Source organism: Armigeres subalbatus, chromosome 2 (genome assembly GCF_024139115.2).
Source record: "Armigeres subalbatus isolate Guangzhou_Male chromosome 2, GZ_Asu_2, whole genome shotgun sequence".
Lineage (NCBI taxonomy): Eukaryota > Metazoa > Arthropoda > Insecta > Diptera > Culicidae > Armigeres > Armigeres subalbatus.
Window position 1 is genome coordinate 408,449,306 of NC_085140.1, and position 20,012 is coordinate 408,469,317.

Sequence of the window (20,012 nt, forward strand, 5' to 3'; positions counted from 1 at the left end):
GTAGCTTGCTTGAATGGTTGGCTGCTTGATTGGTTAGTTGATTACTTGATTCGTTTGTTGTTTGATTGATTAGTTGCTTGATTGTTTGGTTGGTTGATTGGTTAATTGGTTGCTTGATTTATTGATTGGTAGCTTGCTTAAATAATGGTTGAATGATTGGTTGGTCGGCTGGTTAGTTGATTAGTTGTTTTGTTGGTTGCTTGAATGGTGGATCAGTTGGTTGTTTGGTTGGTCTATTTGTTGGTTGGTTTATTGATTGTGTTTTGATTGGTAGCTCGATTGGTTAGTAGGTTACTTGATTCGTTGGTTATATTGTTGATTAGTTGCTTGCTTGATTGATTGATAGCTTGCTTGAATGGTTGGTTGAATAATTAGTTGCTTGGATGGTTGGTTGATGGGTTGGTTGCTTGATAGGTTTGTTAGTTCATTAGTAGCTTGCATAAATGGTTGATTGCTTGATTGGATGGTTGCTTTATTGATTGGAAGTGGGCTTGAATGGTTGGTTGCTCGATTGGTTAGTTGGTTACTTGATTCGTTAGTTATTTGACTAATTGGTTGCTTTGTTGGTTGATTGGTTAGTTGCTTGATTTGTTAATTGGTTGCTTGATTGATTGGTAGCTTGCTTGAATGGTTGAATGTTTGGTTGCTTGTTTGGTTAGTTGGTTCAATGGTTGGTTGGTTGATTAGTAGCTTGCTTGAATGGTTGGTTGTTTGATTGGTTAATGGTTGCTTGATTGATTGGAAGTGGGCTTGAATGATTGTTTGCTTGATTGGTTAGCTGGTTACTTGATGTTTGTTTTTTGGTTGATTGATTCTTGATTGATTAGTTGGTTGATTGGTTAATTGGTTGCTTGATTTATTGATTTGTAGCTTGCTTGGTTGGTTGAATGATCAGTTGTTTTGTTGGTTGCTTGAATGGTGGATCAGATGGCCTTCCGATTGGTCAATTAGTTGGTTGGTTTATTGATTGGTAGCTCGATTGGTTAGTAGGTTACTTGATTCGTTGGTTATATAGTTGATTGGTTGCTTGATTGGTTAATTGATTGCTTTCTTTATTGATTGATTGATTGGAAGTGGGCTTGAATGATTGGTTGCACGATTGATTAGTTGGTTACTTGATTCGTTAGTTATTTGATTGATTGGTTGCTTTGTTGGTTGATTGGTTAGTCGCTTGATTGGTTAATTGGTTGCTTGCTTGAATGTTTAGTTAGTTGGCTGGCTGGTTGGTTGATTCTTAGCTTGCTTGAATGGTTGGTTGCTTGATTGGTTAGTTGCTTGATTGGTTAATGATTGGTTGATTGATTGGAAGTGGGCTTGAATGATTGTTTGCTTGATTGGTTAGTTGGTTACTTGATCCGTTTGTTGTTTGGTTGATTGGTTGGTTGATTGGTTGGTTGATTAGTTGCTTGATTGATTTATTGATTTGCAGCTTGCTTGAATGGTTGAATGATTGGTTGCCTAATTGGATGGTCGGCTGGTTAGTTGATTAGTTGTTTTGTTTGTTTCTGGAATGGTGAATCAGTTGGTTTTTTGGTCAATTAGTTGGTTGGTTTATTGATTGCTTTTTGATTGGTAGCTCGATTGGTTAGTAGGTTACTTGATTCGTTGGTTATATGGTTGATTGGTTCTTGATTGATTAATTGGTTGCTTAATTGGTGGGTTATTTGGTTGGTCGGCTTGTTAGTTGATTAGTTGTTTTGTTGGTTGCTTGGATGGGTGATTGGTTAGTTGGTTGGTTGATTGATTGATTTGTTAGTTGATGAAATGATTATTTGCTTGATAAGTTAGTTGGTTGATTTATAGCTTGTTTGATTCGTTAGTTGCTTGATTGGTTAATGGTTGCTTGATTGATTGGAAGTGGTCTTGAATGATTGTTTGCTTGATTGGTTAGTTGTTTGATTGGTTGGCTGCCTAATTGGTTGGTTAGTTGCTTGATAGGTTAATTGGTTGCTTGATTTATTTTTTAATTGATTGGTAGCTTGCTTGAATGGTTGAATGATTGGTTGCTTGGTTGATTGGTAAGATGCTTGAAAGGATGGTTGCCTAATTTAGTTTATTGGTAGCTTGCTTGAATGGTTGATTGATTGTTTTGTTGTTTTCTTGAATGGTTTTCATGTTAGTTGCTTGAAAAGTTGATTGGGTTACTTGATTGATTAGTAGGTTGATTGATTAGTTTGTTGTTTCATTGTTTGGTTGACAGGCTGGTGGATTGGTAGGTTGTTTGAATGGTTGGTTGGTTGATTGGTAGCTTGCTTGAATGGTTGAATAATTGGGTGGTTGGTTGGTTGATTTGTTAGTTGGTTGAATGGTTGGTTGGTAGCTCGCTTGAATGCCTAATTGTTTTATTGGTTGGTTAGTTAATTGGTAGCTTGCTTAAATGGTTGATTTATTGGTTGCTTGATTTTTGGTCTGCTGGTTAGTTGATTATTTGTTTTTTGGTTGCTTGATTGGTTGATTAGTTGGTTGGTTGATTGATTGATTAGTTGACTTGTTAGTTGGTTAGATGTTTAATTGCTTGATTGGTTGGAAGTTGATTGGTAGCTTGCTTGAATGGTTGGTTGGTTGATTGGTAGATTGGTTAATGGTTGCATGATTAATTGGAAGTGGGTTAGAATGATTGTTTGTTTGATTGGTTAGTTGGTTACTTGATTCGTTTGTTGTTTGGTTGATTTGCTGGTTAATTAGTTGCTTGATTGGATAATTGGTTACTTTACTGATTGGTTGCTTGATTGGTAACTTGCTTGAATGGTTGGTTGCTTGATTGGTTTATTGGTTGGTTAGTTCACTGGTATCTTGCTTAAATGATTAATTGCTTGATTGGTTTCCCTAGTCATAAGACGAGTTTGTACAATCCATTAGATTCCACCACTTAATTGTATCTTGACAGATACGTATTTCAACCTCAACAGTAAAACCGTCTTCAGTGTCTCGTACTTGACTCGACTCGGCGACGAGTCGAGTCAAGTACGAGACACTGAAGACGGCCTTACTGTTGAGGTCGAAATACGTATCTGTCAAGATACAATTAAGTGGTGGAATTCAATGGGATTGTACAAATTCGTCTTATGACAAGTGAAGACATTGCACTAAAAAGCTCAAAATAATTGTCTTAACAAATTGATTGGTTTGTTACTTGATTGATTTGTTGCTTGCTTAGTTGGGGGGTTGGTAGATTGATTAGTTGCTTGATTGAGTGGAAGTGGGCTTGAATGATTGGTTGCTCGATTGTTTAGTTGGTAACTTGATTCTTTACTTATAAAGTTGATTGGTGATTTGGTTGCTCGATTGATTGGTTGCTTGATTTGTTCTTCTTCTTCTTATTGGCATTACATTCCCACACTGGGGCAGAGCTGCCTCGCAACTTAGTGTTCATTAAGCACATCCACAGTTATTAACTGTGAGGTTTCTAAGCCAGGTTACCATTTTTACATTCGTATATAATGAGGCTAAGACGATAATACTTTTATGCCCAGGGAAGTCGAGACAATTCCCAAATCCGAAAATTGCCTAGACTGGCACCGGGAATTGAACCCAGCCACCCTCAGCATGGTCTTGCTTTGTAGCCGCGCCTCCTACCGCACGGCTAAGGATGGCCCCTGCTTGATTTGTTAGTTGGCTGAATGGCTGGTTGCTTGATTGGTAGTTGCTTGGTAGGTAGGTTGTCTAATTGGTTTATTGTTTGGTTAGTTCTTTGGTAGCTTGCCTAAATGATTGATTGCTTGATTGGTTGGTTGATTGGTTTATTGCTTGATTGATTGGATGGTTGCTTAATTGATGGGTTGGTTGATTGATTAGTTGCTTGATTGGTTAATTGGTTGCTTGAGTGATTGAAAGTGGGCTTGAATGGTTGGTTGCTCGATTAGTTAGTTGCTTATTTGGTTCCTTGTTTAGTTGATTAGTAGTTTTAGATTGCTTGAATGTAGATTGCTTGAATGGTGAATTGATTGGTTGATTAGTTGGTTGGTTCATTGATTGCTTGGTTGATTGGTAGCTAGCTCACTAATAACTGTAGAAGTGCTTAATGAACACGAGGCGGCTCTGTCCCAGTGTGGGGTGTAATGCCAATAAGAAGAAGAAGGTATTGGTTACCAAAGTTTCATGGTTTGCTAAGAACGGAATTTCAGTTCAATGTCTGGAAGCAGTTACGGTTTTACCTAGTCATTCGATAATAAATAGAAACCGGAAGCAGCTGTTGATCGTCGCAAACCTAAAAATATGGTGGCATACTCCGACGGCCTTGTGTTGGAACCAATAAAGGGGTTCAGGAATACAACATTTGCTTTACTACGACTACCGATGCAGAAGATTATGAGAACGCCGGCGCTCAGATCCTCCAAAGAAGCAAAATGGGAATATTGTCTCGCCAAATTCGGAAACTCGTCGAGAGCAGGAAATTAGTAAAACAGCTAATAAAAACAATATTCGCCAGATGCGCTCAATTTTTCATTTTTCATTGATTATATTTACGGAGATTCATTTGCATGACTTGGTGACTCGCATTGCTGCCCACACTACCGTAATATGTAATAAATTACCGTAATGATTACGAATACATACCTATTTTAAGATCACTTCAAAACGAACTTTTGTTGAGAGGCCCGAAGATCCATATTGTTACACATCAATCGACTCAGCTAAGTTGCTGGATTGATTGATTGGTATGGTAGCTTGCTTGAATGGTTGAATGATTGGTTGCTTGAGTGGTTGACTGTTTTTTTCACTGGTTGATTGATTGGTTGTGGTTATTTAGTTGATTGGTTGATTAGTTGGTCGGCTGGTAAGTTGATAAGTTGTTTTGTTGATTGCTTGGTTAATTAGTTGTTTGGTTGCTTGATTGGTTGATTAGTTGGTTGGTTGCTTGATTGCTTGGTAGATTGATAGCTTGTTTGACTGGTTGGTTACTTGATTGGTTGGTTGATTATTTGGTTGGCTGCTGCTTGATTTGTTAGTTGGTAGTATGGTATGGTTGATTGGTTGGTTGCTTGACAGGCTGATTGATTGGTTAGTCGGCTGGTTAGTTGATAATTTGTTTTGTTGGTTGCTTGGTTGATTAGTTAACAAGTTGATTGGTACCTTGCTTAAATGGTTGGTTACTTGATTTGTTGGTTAGTTGGTTGCAGCTTGATTTGTTAGTTGGAAGAATGGTTGATTGGTTGGTTGCTTGATTGTTGGTTGGTTGCCAATCCAACCAACTAATCAGGTTATTTGATTGATTGGTTGCATGACTGGCTTCACTGGTTGATTGAATGGTTGGTCGGCTGGTTAGTTCAGTTTTGTTGGTTGCTTCAATGGTTGCTTGGTTAATGATTAGTTGGTTGGTTGCTTGATTGCTTGGTTGATTGGTAGCTTGCCTGAATGGCTGATTGCTGGATTAGTTGGTTGGTTGCTTAATTGGTTGATTGTTTGCTTTACTGGTTGATTGAATAGTTGGTCGGCTGGTTAGTTGATTGCTTGTTTTGTTGGTTGCTTGAATAGTTGATTGGTTGGTTGCTTATTTGGTTGATTAGCTTGTTGGTTGCTTGCTTTGTTAGATGATTGATTGGTTGGTTATTTGGTTTCTTGATTGGTTGACTGGTTGGTTGCTTACTTGATTTGTTAGTTGGTTGAATGGTTATTTGCTTAATTGGTTGATTAGTGGCTTAATTGATTGATTGGTAGGTTATTTGGTTGTTTGGTTGCTTGACTGATTGATTGATTGGTTGGTCGGCTTGTTAGTTGATTAGTTGTTTTGTTGGTTGCTTATTTGATTGATTAGCTTGTTGGTTGATTGGTTGATTAGTTAGTTGGTTGATTGGTAGCTTGCTTGATTGGTTGGTTGCTGGATTAGTTGGTTGGTTGCTTGATTGCTTGGTTGATTGCTGCTTGATTTGTTAGTTGGTAGTATGGTTGATTGGTTGGTTTCTTGACATGTTGATTGATTGGTTAGTAGGCTGGTTAGTTGATTAGTTGTTTTGTTGACTGCTTGGTTGATTGTTTAATAAGTTGATTGCTGGATTGGTTGGTTGTTTAGTTGATTGGTTGTTTGATTGGTTATTGGTTGTTTGCTTGAATTGTTGGTTGCTTGATTGTTGGTTGGTTGCTTGATTGGTTGATTGGTTGGTTGCTTGTTGGTTAGTAGGCTGGTTAGTTGATTAGTTGTTTTGTTGATTGCTTGATTGGTTAGTTGATTGATTGGTTAGTTATTTGGTTGATGGGTTGGTTGGTTGCTGTTTGATTTGTTAGTTGGTAGAATAGTTGATTGGTTGGTTGTTGCTTGATTTGTTGGTTGGTAGAACTGTTGATTAGTTGGTTCCTTGATAGTTGGCTGGTTGCTTAATTGGTTGCTTCATTGTTTGTTGGTTGCTTGGTTGGTTATTTAGTTGATTGGTTGCTTGATTGGCTAACCCAGCAATCAGCCATTCAAGCAAGCTACCAATCAATCAAGCAACGAATCAACTAATCAACCAACCAAGCAACCAATAAAACAACATATCAACTAACCAGCCGTTCAGCCAATCAAGCAACCAAACAATCAACCAGTCAAGCAAATTACCAATCAATCAATCAATCAACCAACAATGAAGCAACCAACCAATCAACCATTCTACCAACTAACAAATCAAGCAGCAACCGGGTTGGTTGGTTAAATCAACCAAATAACTAACCAATCAAGCAACCTAGCAATCAACTTATTAACCAATCAACCAAGCAATCAACAAAACAACTAATCAACTAACCAGCCTACTAACCAACAAGCAACCAACCAATCAACCAGTCAACCAACCAACCAAAAATTAAGTAACCAACCAACAATCAAGCAACCAATCAATCAACCATACTTCCAACTGACAAATCAAGCAGCAACCAACCAATCAAGTAAGCTACCAATCAACCAACCAATCAAGCAACCAACCAACTAATTAACCAATTAAATAAACAACTTACCAATTAACGAAACGACCAACCAATCAACTAAAAAACCACAACCAATCAATCAAGTAAAGCAACCAATCAAACAAATAAGTAACCAACCACCAATCAATCAACTAATCCAGCAACCAACCAATCAAGCAAGCTACCAATCAACCGACTAACTAATCAACCAATCAACCAACAAGCTAATCAACCAAATAAGCAACCAACCAATCAACCATTCAAGCAACCAACAAAACAGCTAATCAACTAACCAGCCAACCGACCATTCAATCAACCAGTAAAGCAAACAATCAACTAAAAAACCGACCAATTAAGCAACCAACCAACTAATCCAGCAATCAGCCTTTCAGGCAAGCTACCAATCAACCAAGCAATCAAGCAACCAACCAACTAATCATCAACCAAGCAACCATTGAAGCAACCAACAAAACAACATATGAACTAACCAGTCGACCAACCAATCAAGCAACTAATCAATCAACCCGTCAATCAATCAACCAAATAACCTGATTAGTTGGTAAGATTGAGAACCAATCAACAATCAAGCAACCAACCAACCAATCAACCATTCTACCAACTAACAAATCAAGCAGCAACCAATCAACCGATCAACCAAATAACCAACCAATCAATCAACCAACCAATCAAGCAATTTATCAATCAACCAATCAATTATCCAACCTACGAACTAATCAAGCAAGCAACAAAACAGTCGAGTCAAGTACGAGACACTGAATACGACCACACAGTTGTGGTCGAAATACGTATCTGCAAAGATGTCAAAATAATTGGTGGAATTAAATGGAGAGTCCTAAACTCGACCAACCAATCAATCAACCAGGCAAGCAACCAATCAATCAAATAACCTGATTGGTTGGTTGTATTGGCAACCAACCAACAATCAATTGGTTGATTAGTTGTTTTTGGTTTCTTGATTGGTTGATTAGTTGATTGATTGATTGATTGGTTGGATACACACCAAAATCATAAAAAGTTTTTCAGCAAAATGCTTTACTGAAGAATTATCAGCAATTTTGAAACTTAATGAAAATCAGTATACCGATTTGTCTTAACTGAAAATCAGCATACTTTTCTAGATTACTGATCGTTCAGCGTTTTTTTTCGACGGGCACTGCTGTCAAACTTTAGGAAAAATTAGCCATTTTAGCTTGGTGATTTCTTTTCACAATTATTGTTTGTTGTAATATTTGTCATTTTAATCCATGATGAAACCGGTAAGTAGGGGAAATGACGGCTTTGGCAGGTTTTGTTATTGGCAGGGGGGTTATTGGCAGGGTCTATTATTGGCAGGGGGTTTTTGTGGACCAAATTTTATGAAATTTGGCCACATTTCTGTTTGATATACAAAGAATGTTTAGGCCAAATTTGAGCCTAGTCAGTCATAAAAAAACCCCTGCCAATAATAGAACAAAACCTGCCAAAGCCATCATTTCCCCTACTTACCGGTTTCATCATGGATTAAAATGACAAATATTACAACAAACAATAATTGTGAAAAGAAATCACCAAGCTAAAATGGCTAATTTTTCCTAAAGTTTGACAGCAGTGCCCGTCGAAAAAAAACGCTGAACGATCAGTAATCTAGAAAAGTATGCTGATTTTCAGTTAAGACAAATCGGTATACTGATTTTCATTAAGTTTCAAAATTGCTGATAATTCTTCAATAAAGCATTTTGCTGAAAAACATTTTATGATTTTGGTGTGTAGAACTGTTGATTTCTTGATAGTTGGCTGGTTGCTTAATTGGTTGGTTGATTGCTTCATTGTTTGTTGGTTGCTTGGTTGTTTATTTAGTTGATTGGTTGCTTGATTGTCTAATCCAGCAATCAGCCATTTAAGCAAGCTACCAATCAATCAAGCAACGAATCAACTAATCAACCAACCAAGCAACCATTGAAGCAACGAACAAAACAACATATCAATAACCAGCCGACCAGCCAATCAAGCAACCAAACAATCAACCAGTCAAGCAACCAATCAACAAAATTACCAACCAATCAATCAATCAACCAACAATGAAGCAACCATCCAGTCAACCATTCTACCAACTAACAAATCAAGCAGCAACCAAACAATCAATCTACCAATCATTCTACCAACTAACAAATCAAGCAACCAACCAATAATCAGGCAACCAATCAACTAATCTACCAATCAAGCAATCAACAAAACAACTAATCAACCCATCAAGCAACCGACCAACATTCAACCAACCAACTAATCAACCAATCAACTAATCAATCAACCAATCAAGCAACCAATCAACTGAATAATTAACTAGTCAACGATTCCAGCAACCCACCAATCAAGCAAGCCACCAATCAACCAATCAAGCAACCAACTAATCAGCCATTTAAGCAACCGACAAAACAACTAATCAACTAACTAGCCGACCAACCAATCAATCAACCTGTCAAACAACCAATCAAGCAACCAACCAACCATTCTACAGTTCTACCAACTAACAAATCAAGCAGCAACCAACCAATTAATCATTCTACCAACCAACAATCAATCAACCAACCAATCATGCAACCATTCAACTAAATAACCAATCAATCAACCAACAAACAATGAAGCAACCAAACAACCAACTATCAAGGAACTAACTAATCAACAATTCTACCTACTAACAAATCAAGCAGCATTCAACCAATCAACTAATCAATCAATCAATCAACTAATCAACCAGTCAAGAAACCAACAAAACAACTAATCAACCAACCAGCCGACCAACCATTCCATCAAACGGTAAAGCAACCCATCAACCAAATAACCAACCAACATCCAGCAATCAGCCATTCAAGTATGCTACCAATCAATCAAGCAACGAATCGACTAATCAACCAACCAAGCAACCAACAAAACAACATGGCAACTAACCAGCTGACCAACCAATCAAGCAAGCAATCAACCAACCAATCAATTATTCTACCATCTAACAAATCAAGCAGCAATCAATCAAATAACCAACCATTCAAGCAAACTACAAATCAACCAATCAATCAAGCAACCCACCATTCAAGCAAGCTACCAATCAACCAAGCAATCATTCAACCAACCAACTAATCAACCATTCAAGCAACCAACAAAACAACATATAAACTAACGAGCCGACCAACCAATCAATCAATCAGTCAAGCAACCAATCAACCAAATTACCAACCAATCAAGTAATCAATAAACAAAAAAGAAACCAACCAATCAACCATTCTTCCAACTAACAAATCAAGCAGCAACCAACTAACCAAATAACCAACCATTCAAGCAAGCTACCAATCAACTTATTAACCAATCAACCAAGCAACCAACAAAACAATTAATCAACTAACCAGCCGACTAACCAATCAAGCAACCAACCAATCAACCAGTTAAGCAACCAACCAACAATCAAGCAACCAACAATTAATGCAAGCTACCAATCAACCAAGCAATCAAGCAACCAACCAGCGAATCAACCAATTAAGCAACCAACCATTCTACAAACTAACAAATCGAGCAGCAACCCATAAACCAAATTACTAATCAATCAAACGACCATCCATTCAAGCATGCTACCAATCAACCAACCAACCAACTAATCAATCAATCAAGCAACCAACCAATTAGCCATCCAAGCAACCAACAAAACAACTAATCAACTAACCAGCCGACCAACTAATCAAGTAACCAATCAACCAACCAGTCAAGCAACCTATCAATTAAATAACCAACCAATCAACCAAATAACAAAACAACTAATCAACTAACCAGTCGACCAACAATCAATCAACCAGTCAGGCAACCAACCAACTATCAACCATTCAACAGATCTACCAACTAACAAATCAAGCAGCAACCAACCAGTCAATCAATCATTCTACCAACTAACAAATCAAGCAACCAACCAACTAATTTACCAATCAAGCAATCAACAAAACAACTAATCAACCCATAAAACAACCGACCAACAATCAACCAACCAACTAATTAAGCAATCAACTAATCAACCAACCAATCAAGCAATCAATCAACTGAATAATTAACTAATCAACCATTCCAGCAAGCTACCAATCAACCAATCAAGTAACCCAACAATCAGCCATTCAAGCAACCAACAAAACAACTAATCAACTAACCAGCCGACCAACCAATCAATCAACCAGTCAAACAACCAATCAACCAAATAACCAACCAATCAAGCAACCAACCAACTGTGAAGCAACCAACCATTCAACAGTTCTACCAACTAACAAATCAAGCAGCAACCAACCAATTAATCATTCTACCAACCAACAATCAACCAACCAACCAATCAAGCAACCAACCAACTAATCAATCAATCAAGCAACCAACCAATTAGCCATCCAAGCAACCAACAAAACAACTAATCAACTAACCAGCCGACCAACTAATCAAGTAACCAATCAACCAACCAGTCAAGCAACCTATCAATTAAATAACCAACCAATCAACCAAATAACAAAACAACTAATCAACTAACCAGTCGACCAACAATCAATCAACCAGTCAGGCAACCAACCAACTATCAACCATTCAACAGATCTACCAACTAACAAATCAAGCAGCAACCAACCAGTCAATCAATCATTCTACCAACTAACAAATCAAGCAACCAACCAACTAATTTACCAATCAAGCAATCAACAAAACAACTAATCAACCCATAAAACAACCGACCAACAATCAACCAACCAACTAATTAAGCAATCAACTAATCAACCAACCAATCAAGCAATCAATCAACTGAATAATTAACTAATCAACCATTCCAGCAAGCTACCAGTCAACCAATCAAGCAACCCAACAATCAGCCATTCAAGCAACCAACAAAACAACTAATCAACTAACCAGCCGACCAACCAATCAATCAACCAGTAAAACAACCAATCAACCAAATAACCAACCAATCAATCAACCAACAAACAATGAAGCAATCAACAAACAATGAGCAAACAACCAACCAGCTATTAAACTGATCCAAAATTATTTATCAGATCGCTCACTGCAGGTAAACTATCAGAATTCTAAATATTTAGGACTTCTGCTAGATCAAAAATTAACTTTTAAAAATCACATTGAAGGCCTTCAAGCCAAATGTAACAAATATATTAAGTGGCCACTTATAAGCAGAAAATCAAAACTTTGTCATAAGAACAAACTTTTGATTTACAAATAAATTTTTAGACCAGCCATGTTGTATGCTGTGCCAATATGGACTAGTTGCTGCAATACCAGAAAGAAGGCACTTCAGAGGATTGTTCCTCCTCGGACCACCACGATTACCTTCCTTGGTCTTCCTTCAGTGAGGTTGTGACATGTTCGTTTCAACAATTCTGTCAAAAAATCGCATGACGGGAATGAGTAGAGCACACCAGTTGCTTCCGTTTCTTTATTGAGTAAGGATATAACGCCGGCCGCTTCTTTCTGCTTCAGGTAGGACACGAGATAACGCAGTGGACGCGTCTGAACGCTGGCATCATCCGACGATGCTACCGATGACGTCGATCCCGGCAGGCCGAGGAAGATTGCGTGCGACGATGACGTCGATATGCGCTTCTGCACATCTTCCAACTTGGGTTGATCGAGGCGTAGTCGCTGAGTAACACGAAGGTGGTGTTTACCTTCCTCGTCCTTCATCAGGCTGTCCACTATTCCGTTGTCTCCGTCCGTTAGGTGCAACTTGGCGGGGAATAGTGAAATCTTCAAAATCAGCGCCCCTTGTCAGACTGTGGTAGATTTCCGTGCCACTTCTGGTAACGTTCTTGCATTCAATAACATGCCATTCCTACAAGACTGCGTCGCCTCGGTGAACGGGAACGAGATCTATCGATTCCTGGTTCACGTGATCCAGAACGACGGCGTGAATCATATTCGCCATCGGCTCCTGATCGACGCCATTCATCATTGTCCCCGTGGTGCGATGGGCCATCACGATGAAACCCGCCACGGAAACCACCACGTCCGCGGAACGGTTTTCCACCATAGCCGTACGATGAATTTTCCTCGTATGATGCACCACCTTCCGGATATTCGTAGTCGGGGCCGCGACGATACTCACCGCCTTCCTCAAAACCTCCACTGCTCTTCGAGAACGATGGTGCTGTTCCGTTATCAGCAAAATCGATACGAATACGACGATCCGGTGCCCCTAACGGGAATCCACGCATTTCCTTCACAGCAGCCGTAGCAGCATCAATAGAATCGTACAGAATAGACCAGTGCATGATGACGTAGGTTGACAGTTCACAGAGCTTTTTCACCGGGACTTAGCCTCTGGCGAAGCTTCCGATAAAATTGTTTCGTCATTTTATTCGCATGTAGATGTCCTTTGCGATTGATTTCATGCTGAATGAAAAGAATATCATTGAAATATTCGGATCGCAGCAATTTTAAACTAAAAATATGAATTTTAATTTTCTCCTCATCGATTTTTCTTCTAACACCTTGTAAACAAGCTCTGTGAACTGTCAAATAAGTGAGGTTAGATCAAGATCTTGCATTGGTCTATGTAGGCCTGGGTGTCCCTTTTGTTATATTCAAACTTTTTGATGGCACCAAAACGGTCGAACTCACGCTCCAACTGAGTAACGAAACGAATAAACAACAAACGAACCGAAACGACGTCACAAGGTGAGGGAGAAAAACAAACAAACTGTCAAAACGTCAAGAGGGGGTAAGTCAGCGCTCGTAAAATATTTATGTAATTCGTCACCCACACTCAGAAATAAAGTTAAACTAGTTTAGATTAAATCTTAAACTTGTAGGCAATAAACGATATTGAAACGAATCTAGTATATGAAAGTATACTATTGATGTTTTTAATTTAACCTATCTTAGGATATCTCAATGATATATTTTAATTGATTACTCGAGCAGCCGTACTTCAAGTCCAAGCACTCGACACCACATTTTCGCAGTCTTTTCAGAAAAACGTGCAGTCAAGTTTGCATCCCCATCACTCTGTAAGTGAAATAAAAATATTGGTATTATTTAAAATACAGTTAGGAAGTTACTTATAAATAATACCTATCGAAATCGATTAAATAAATCTGTTCAAGTCTTAGGACAATGTGAGCAAAAATTTCGATGCTGTCATGTTGATTTCGGCGGATTTGATCGAGACATCTAGCATCTGAACATCCCCTCAGCGGGAAGGATGTAAGTTGTAATATTATATGAACCAGAAACTATAAAAATGATTGAATCTCCTTATTTTAGGACACTATAAAATGAGCTACAAGAAGCCTACAATACCATGTATCAGACAGGCGAAACTTCTGCCTCCTTCAAGTGCTTCAACGCCACACACATCCTGGACAGACCAAGTACCATTATCCGAACGTTTGCGGTGGTGGCCGTTCTCATGTGATACCCGACATTTCCTGATCCTAAACAAAACAGGCTTCCTTCCCAGTGGTATATGCAGTTCATCAAGGAAAAAATATTCCTATACGGATGGCCACCCTGAGAGTTCAAATTTGTGGTTACCAATTTAAAAGCCGTTAAAAGCCGATTGTTTGTTCGCGATTATTATTCAGATAAATACTGCTCAACAAAAGAACAATGCATACGTATAAATATTATTCTATCGGAAAATAAAATGTTTTCTTTGTATTTATTTACACCCGACAATTATTTGTACATATTTGATCATTAATCATTACGAATTGTAAACACTGATGCAGAATCCACCTACGATCAATTCAATCTCCCGACAAAATAAACTATCCATTATAAAGTCACACTAAACTAAAGCCATATAAATCGAAGTTATACTAAGCCGGTATAGTTGCCACTTAATCGAATATGGGGTCAACCAGGAGAGTATCGGTTTAGCGTAACATTTATTCTATTTAGAATTTATTTTTTCCAGAGTGCACGAGGGGTATTTTCTTCAAAATGAAGAAGAAGACATGGTGCCCGATTTTCTGATGGCTTTGTACCGGACATTTCGGTCTATGTATTCGTCAATGGTAATATCAACCAAACACAAGTCAAAAACACGAGCATTCGCGACACAAAATCAGAATTCAAAAAAGTCCTAAGGAATTATTAAAAAATGTCAAAATTTGGCGAGCGCGAAAAAAATCCGTCCTAACCTATGCGCGGCACACTTCGATCCTTCCACGTTGCGAGTCGTTGGTAGGACAAAAAGGAAATCTCCTTAAAGCCCATCGGGCTATCCACACGAAATTCATCAACGAATTTCTATGAAAAAATCTTATTAGATTCAAATTAGGAATTCCTTTGCAAATTTCTTCAAGAAATACTGTATGCATTGATCATCAAAATCTTTTATGAAATCCTTTGGATATTCCCACAAAAAATCCGTCACGAATAGTTCATGATAGAGGAATTCTTGGAGCAGTTCCTTGGAGAATTCTCTAGAGAAATTTCCAGGAGAGCATGTAGAGATATTTCTATAAGAGTTCTTGAAGCAATTTTCGCGGATATTCTTGTAGGTATTTTTGAGAGAATTCTTGGAGAATTTCTAAAAAAAAGTCTGAAGAAAAAGCGAGAGAATTTTTGGAGTATCTTCCTTATGGTATTTCGGAGAAATTTTCAAGGGAATTTCCCAGAAAAGCCCTGTGATGTTTTCTAGGCGAATTCCTGGAGAAATTCTGGAGAAGCTTCCGTGGAAATTGCCTGAGACATTATTGAAGGTTGTGAAGTAGTTCTTGAAAACATTTTCGGAAGAATTTTCGGAGAATTAATTTCCAGAATAATTTATTTGTGAACGACTTTCCGGGAGAATCCCTGGAGGAACTTTTGGGGTAGGAGTTTCTGGAAGAATTTCCAGAGGAATGCGCGTGAGATTTTCTAGATCATATTTTCGCAATACAATTTCCATACGGAGTTCTTAAAGAATTCCTCGAAAATTTCCAGAATTTCAGATGAAATTCAGAAGAAATATCTTACGAGCCCTCGTGGTAATTTATGAGGAGTTTGCAAAGTAATTTATAAAGTGTTCTTGGCGGAATTTTATAAGAGGAATTCTAGAGAGAATTTCAGGAGAAATTCTATGAGTAATTTTTCAAGAAGTTACAGGTCTTCTCGGGGATTTCTTGAGCAAACATCCTAAAGCATTCATATAGGAATTGCCTGAGGAATTCCTGAAAACTTTTTGAAGGAATGACTGGAAGAATTTCTAGAAGCGCTTGCGAAGAAATTCTTGAAGGAACTTCCGGTGGAATTTCTGGACGAACTTCCGGAGGAATCCCTGAGAAACTTCGGAACGAATTCCAGGAGAAATTTCCGGTGGAAATTCCAGAGGAATTTGTGTAGGAACTCCTGGAGAAACTTTCGGAGGAACTCCTGGAGGAGCCTCCATAAGAACTCCTGGAAACACTTCCAGAGGAACTCCTGGACAAACTCCTTGAGGAACTTCCGGAGGAACTCCTTGAGGAACTTCCGGAGGAATTTCTGGAGGAACTTCCGGAAAATGCACCCATGTCTTTTTTTAACAGTTCACAAAAAATAGACACAGAATTAGGCCGAAATATGCTCTGTTAAAATTCCTAAACACAGAAAATGATTATATGTATAGCATTTTCTTGTAAACCATACCATTTGATTGCCTTCACCTACACTAAGAATACGATAAAGGTAAAACATCTAGCTACGTACTGTCGGTTATCTTATCGTTGTTTTTATGATTATTTATACGGATAAACGAAAATAATAGGATATATGCATGCATTACTTACATTACTCACAGCTTGGACTGATTTTCCTACTCAATTACCTACTATAAAAATATGCAGTATAGCTGGTATTGCTCGTATTTCTACGGTCACTCCTTCTATTGAGGATTATTTCTGTTGAGCTTTATTAGTTAAAGCTGTTCAACATGTATCTCATCATTTATCTGTCCACCCTAGCAGTTAATTTTTGTTTTGGGAAACCAAATGTAAATCATTAAGACTTGGAACGTTACTTGCTGTACCTTCGCATACTTGTCGCTCAAGTTAGTAAAACTGTATGGATTCTTTGGCTTCCGCTTTTCCGATACCGATTCTTCAATTTGTCAACTGACCACAGGAATTTCAGTGACTCAATCTTATATAATTTTGATGTCCAAACAAATAATGACACTATCACTTAGCGAAAAAAAAATCACTTTTTCCGCAATAATGGGGTGTGAATTCTCTGTCTTGCATATTAGGTTTTGCATAGCCAAAATTGCGTGGATAACTTGCACTCACTTTGGTTTCTATTTTTCCGTTTAGGTCACAAAACGGTTCCCGTTTCTTAATTCTGCCAAGTCGTCGATGAAAACAGCTCAACGAGCGATTCACTGCGCGATGCAGCTGCTTCTTCTTTTGCTTTCTTTGGGAAGCGGAACACCTGAATATTTTTTCGACAATTCACATCAACCAGGGAATCTTTCTTTTTGCAGCACCTACTGGATTATACCGCGCACGATCTCGCAAAACAACTACTTACGCGACGTTTTCCACGATAAAATAGCACAAAACTTTCAGTTTTCTTCAATTTTCCAAATGGCTACGATTTTGCATTCGCTTTGCACCACCAAGCAAAAGCATCGTCAACCCAACTCGATCAGTCATCATCAAGATTTTGGTGTATTCAACCCGATTTACACTGGCTGTCAAATATATCGACGACAAAAAATATTTTTGTGTAATTATGAAAAGGCTTCTTACACTGAAATAAATATTCTATAGTATCTCGCTCAACAATATTGGGTCCTAAAATGAAGAACCGATATTCGATTTTATTTCCAGGGAACGATGAAGTTAATCATCCTGAAAGCGTCAGTTTTTCTTTTGACTCAAAATTGAAAAACATTGTTTAATTTGAAATTTGAAAATAGATGAAAAATGCTTCCTCGACATTTTCGGTCTTGTTTGACGTAAGGATTCAAACCGAGCCGGTGAGAAGCGCGGTGTCATCATCATCAATATAGACATAGCCCGCTGTCATCATTGAAACGCAGTATGAAAAAATATATAGCCCGGGACGTCCTGGCTACGATCTGGCGATGGGCTAAACAATAGGATGTCAATAGGGCACTGCACGGAAGAATCTCTTTCTCTTTCGTTCTTCATGAAATTTGACGTTTACTGGCCTTGTTGTTTTCAGATTTCTTTGCAGCGAAAAAGAGACAAAGCAGTCCGTGCAGTGCCCTATAGCCTGATTCAAACGCACTAGCAAAACACTGCAGGGGGATCGTTCAAAAATTACGTCCAAGGTTTGAGGGGGGAGGGGGTTTAGAATTTGTGACAGGGGAGAGGGGGGGTCTCGTCTTATGTTACGTCCAACAAGAAAAAGTAGCAAATTACATTTTAGAAACAATTTGATAAGCAGAAAAATATTTAAATTAACTATTAAGAGAGTTAATTCTCACTAAGTTCCATGTAAAAGTAGTGTACGAAAAAGACGAACCATTATAAACATAATTTACAGTTGTACGTACAGGGGGGAAGGGGATCAGTGATTTGTGACATGTTGTGACAGGAGGGGGGAGGGGGTTGAAATGCCGAAAAACGATGGACGTAATTTTTGAATGATCCCAGGGCAATTGACTCAACCTTTGACAGTAAATATATGGGCCTGACGTTTTGGGCTGATGGTTGATTCGTTCTGAAATGTTGCACAGGCCAATATTTGCCTCAAAATTTATTAAACATAAAAATATTATTTTTACTGATTTAGACTTTTACCAGAATTTTTACAACATCGGTTCAAGTATTCTTGACCGATGCACTATCGTTTGCAACCATAAACGAGGTAGGGCTTTAGGACCCAATTTGATAAGGGCCCACAATAAAAAGTAAACAAAATATATTATGAAAACAATCCAGCTTTCTACGCTCGATAATAAGGCTATCTGACGTTTATCATCTTTCTCTTGCACGCGCACAGACGGGGTAGGGTTTGTTTTCATACGGAAACACTTCTAAAGCGTTTCCGTATGAAAACAAATCCTATTCTGTTAAGAAAATTATTTTGAGCTTTTTAATGGAATGTCTTCACTTGTCATAAGACGAGTTTGTATAATCCCATTGAATTCCACCACTTAATTGTATCTTGACAGATACGTATTTCGACCTCAACAGTAAGGCCGTCTTCAGTGTCTCGTACTTGACTCGTTGACTAAGTCGAGTCAAGTACGAGACACTGAAGACGGCCTTACTGTTGAGGTCGAAATACGTATCTGTCAAGATACAATTAAGTGGTGGAATTCAATGGGATTGTACAAACTCTTCTTATGACAAGGGAAATCCTATTATTTCCATGCGCGAGCAAGAGAAAGATGATTAAACGTCAGACAGCCTTATGGCGGCTTGTCGGTGTGAAAAAATCAATCATTTACTGTACTTTTTGACACTAGCTGGAGGAAAACTCTCTGGCGAAAAGGCCTTTTTTCCCTTCCCCTCACCATGGAACGTTCGTGAGCTTTCCTCAATAAGACATCGATGCAAACTGATTCGATATCTGTCAAAAGTAATCTTGCTTTGCGAGCCAGGGTTATTTGATAATTATTTAAATGTCATCTTTAAGTTTAATTCTCCAAATGAGACAGACCCCTAGTGTCAAAAAGTACAGTGACCGATTGATTTTTACACACCGACAAGCCGCCATTACCTACAGCGTGGAATGTATTGTGTTTTATGATATTTTTTTGCAACTTAATTGTAGGAGTATTTGTTTTCCTTTTATCGGCACTCACACATTCGGACGTGAGAATCTCAATGGGCCGTCAACCTGTCAACCTGCACTCAGCGAACTGGACCATCGAAATTCATAACTGGCGCCTTATGAATATTCGACTGTTTATTCCACCAACAGTGCTTCTTATACTCAGTTACCTTCTCGAGTAATCAAGCGTCGATGGGCGTGTGATCTACATACCGGCCTCCTGACCCCGACGTCCATGGTTCGAACCCAGTCTGCCGCACTTCACTTTTAATAAAAATCATCTTTCATAAGGCAACATATTGAAATTCATGCCGATTCCTTGTGGCAATTGTGGTTAATAAGGCGTTTGATTGAAAATCATACGTCCATTTTCCGCAGTGTGTGAGATAACTACCAAACAGCCAAAT

The 20,012-nt window shown here is 38.4% G+C and overlaps 2 protein-coding genes across 4 annotated transcripts in view; both read right to left on the reverse strand.

The window, feature by feature from the left end:
- Positions 1-17,516, reverse strand: part of LOC134213343 (E3 ubiquitin-protein ligase Su(dx)) — a 59,768-nt gene extending 42,252 nt beyond the window's left edge. The window contains exon 1 of one of the 3 annotated variants that reach the window (XM_062692330.1): positions 17,145-17,516. The gene's annotated coding sequence lies outside the window, so the exon portion shown is untranslated. Of the gene's footprint in view, positions 1-16,646 lie in introns of all 3 variants that reach the window. The other 2 variants (XM_062692329.1, XM_062692331.1) reach the window with 2 other exon arrangements.
- Positions 12,187-13,163, reverse strand: LOC134210265 (RNA-binding protein spenito-like). The gene is made up of 2 exons (XM_062686306.1): positions 12,729-13,163; positions 12,187-12,618 (listed from the first exon to the last, which is right to left on the reverse strand). The coding sequence occupies exons 1-2, from the start codon at positions 13,161-13,163 to the stop codon at positions 12,187-12,189; spliced, it is 867 nt and encodes a 288-aa protein (XP_062542290.1).
- Positions 17,517-20,012: the final 2,496 nt, after the last annotated feature.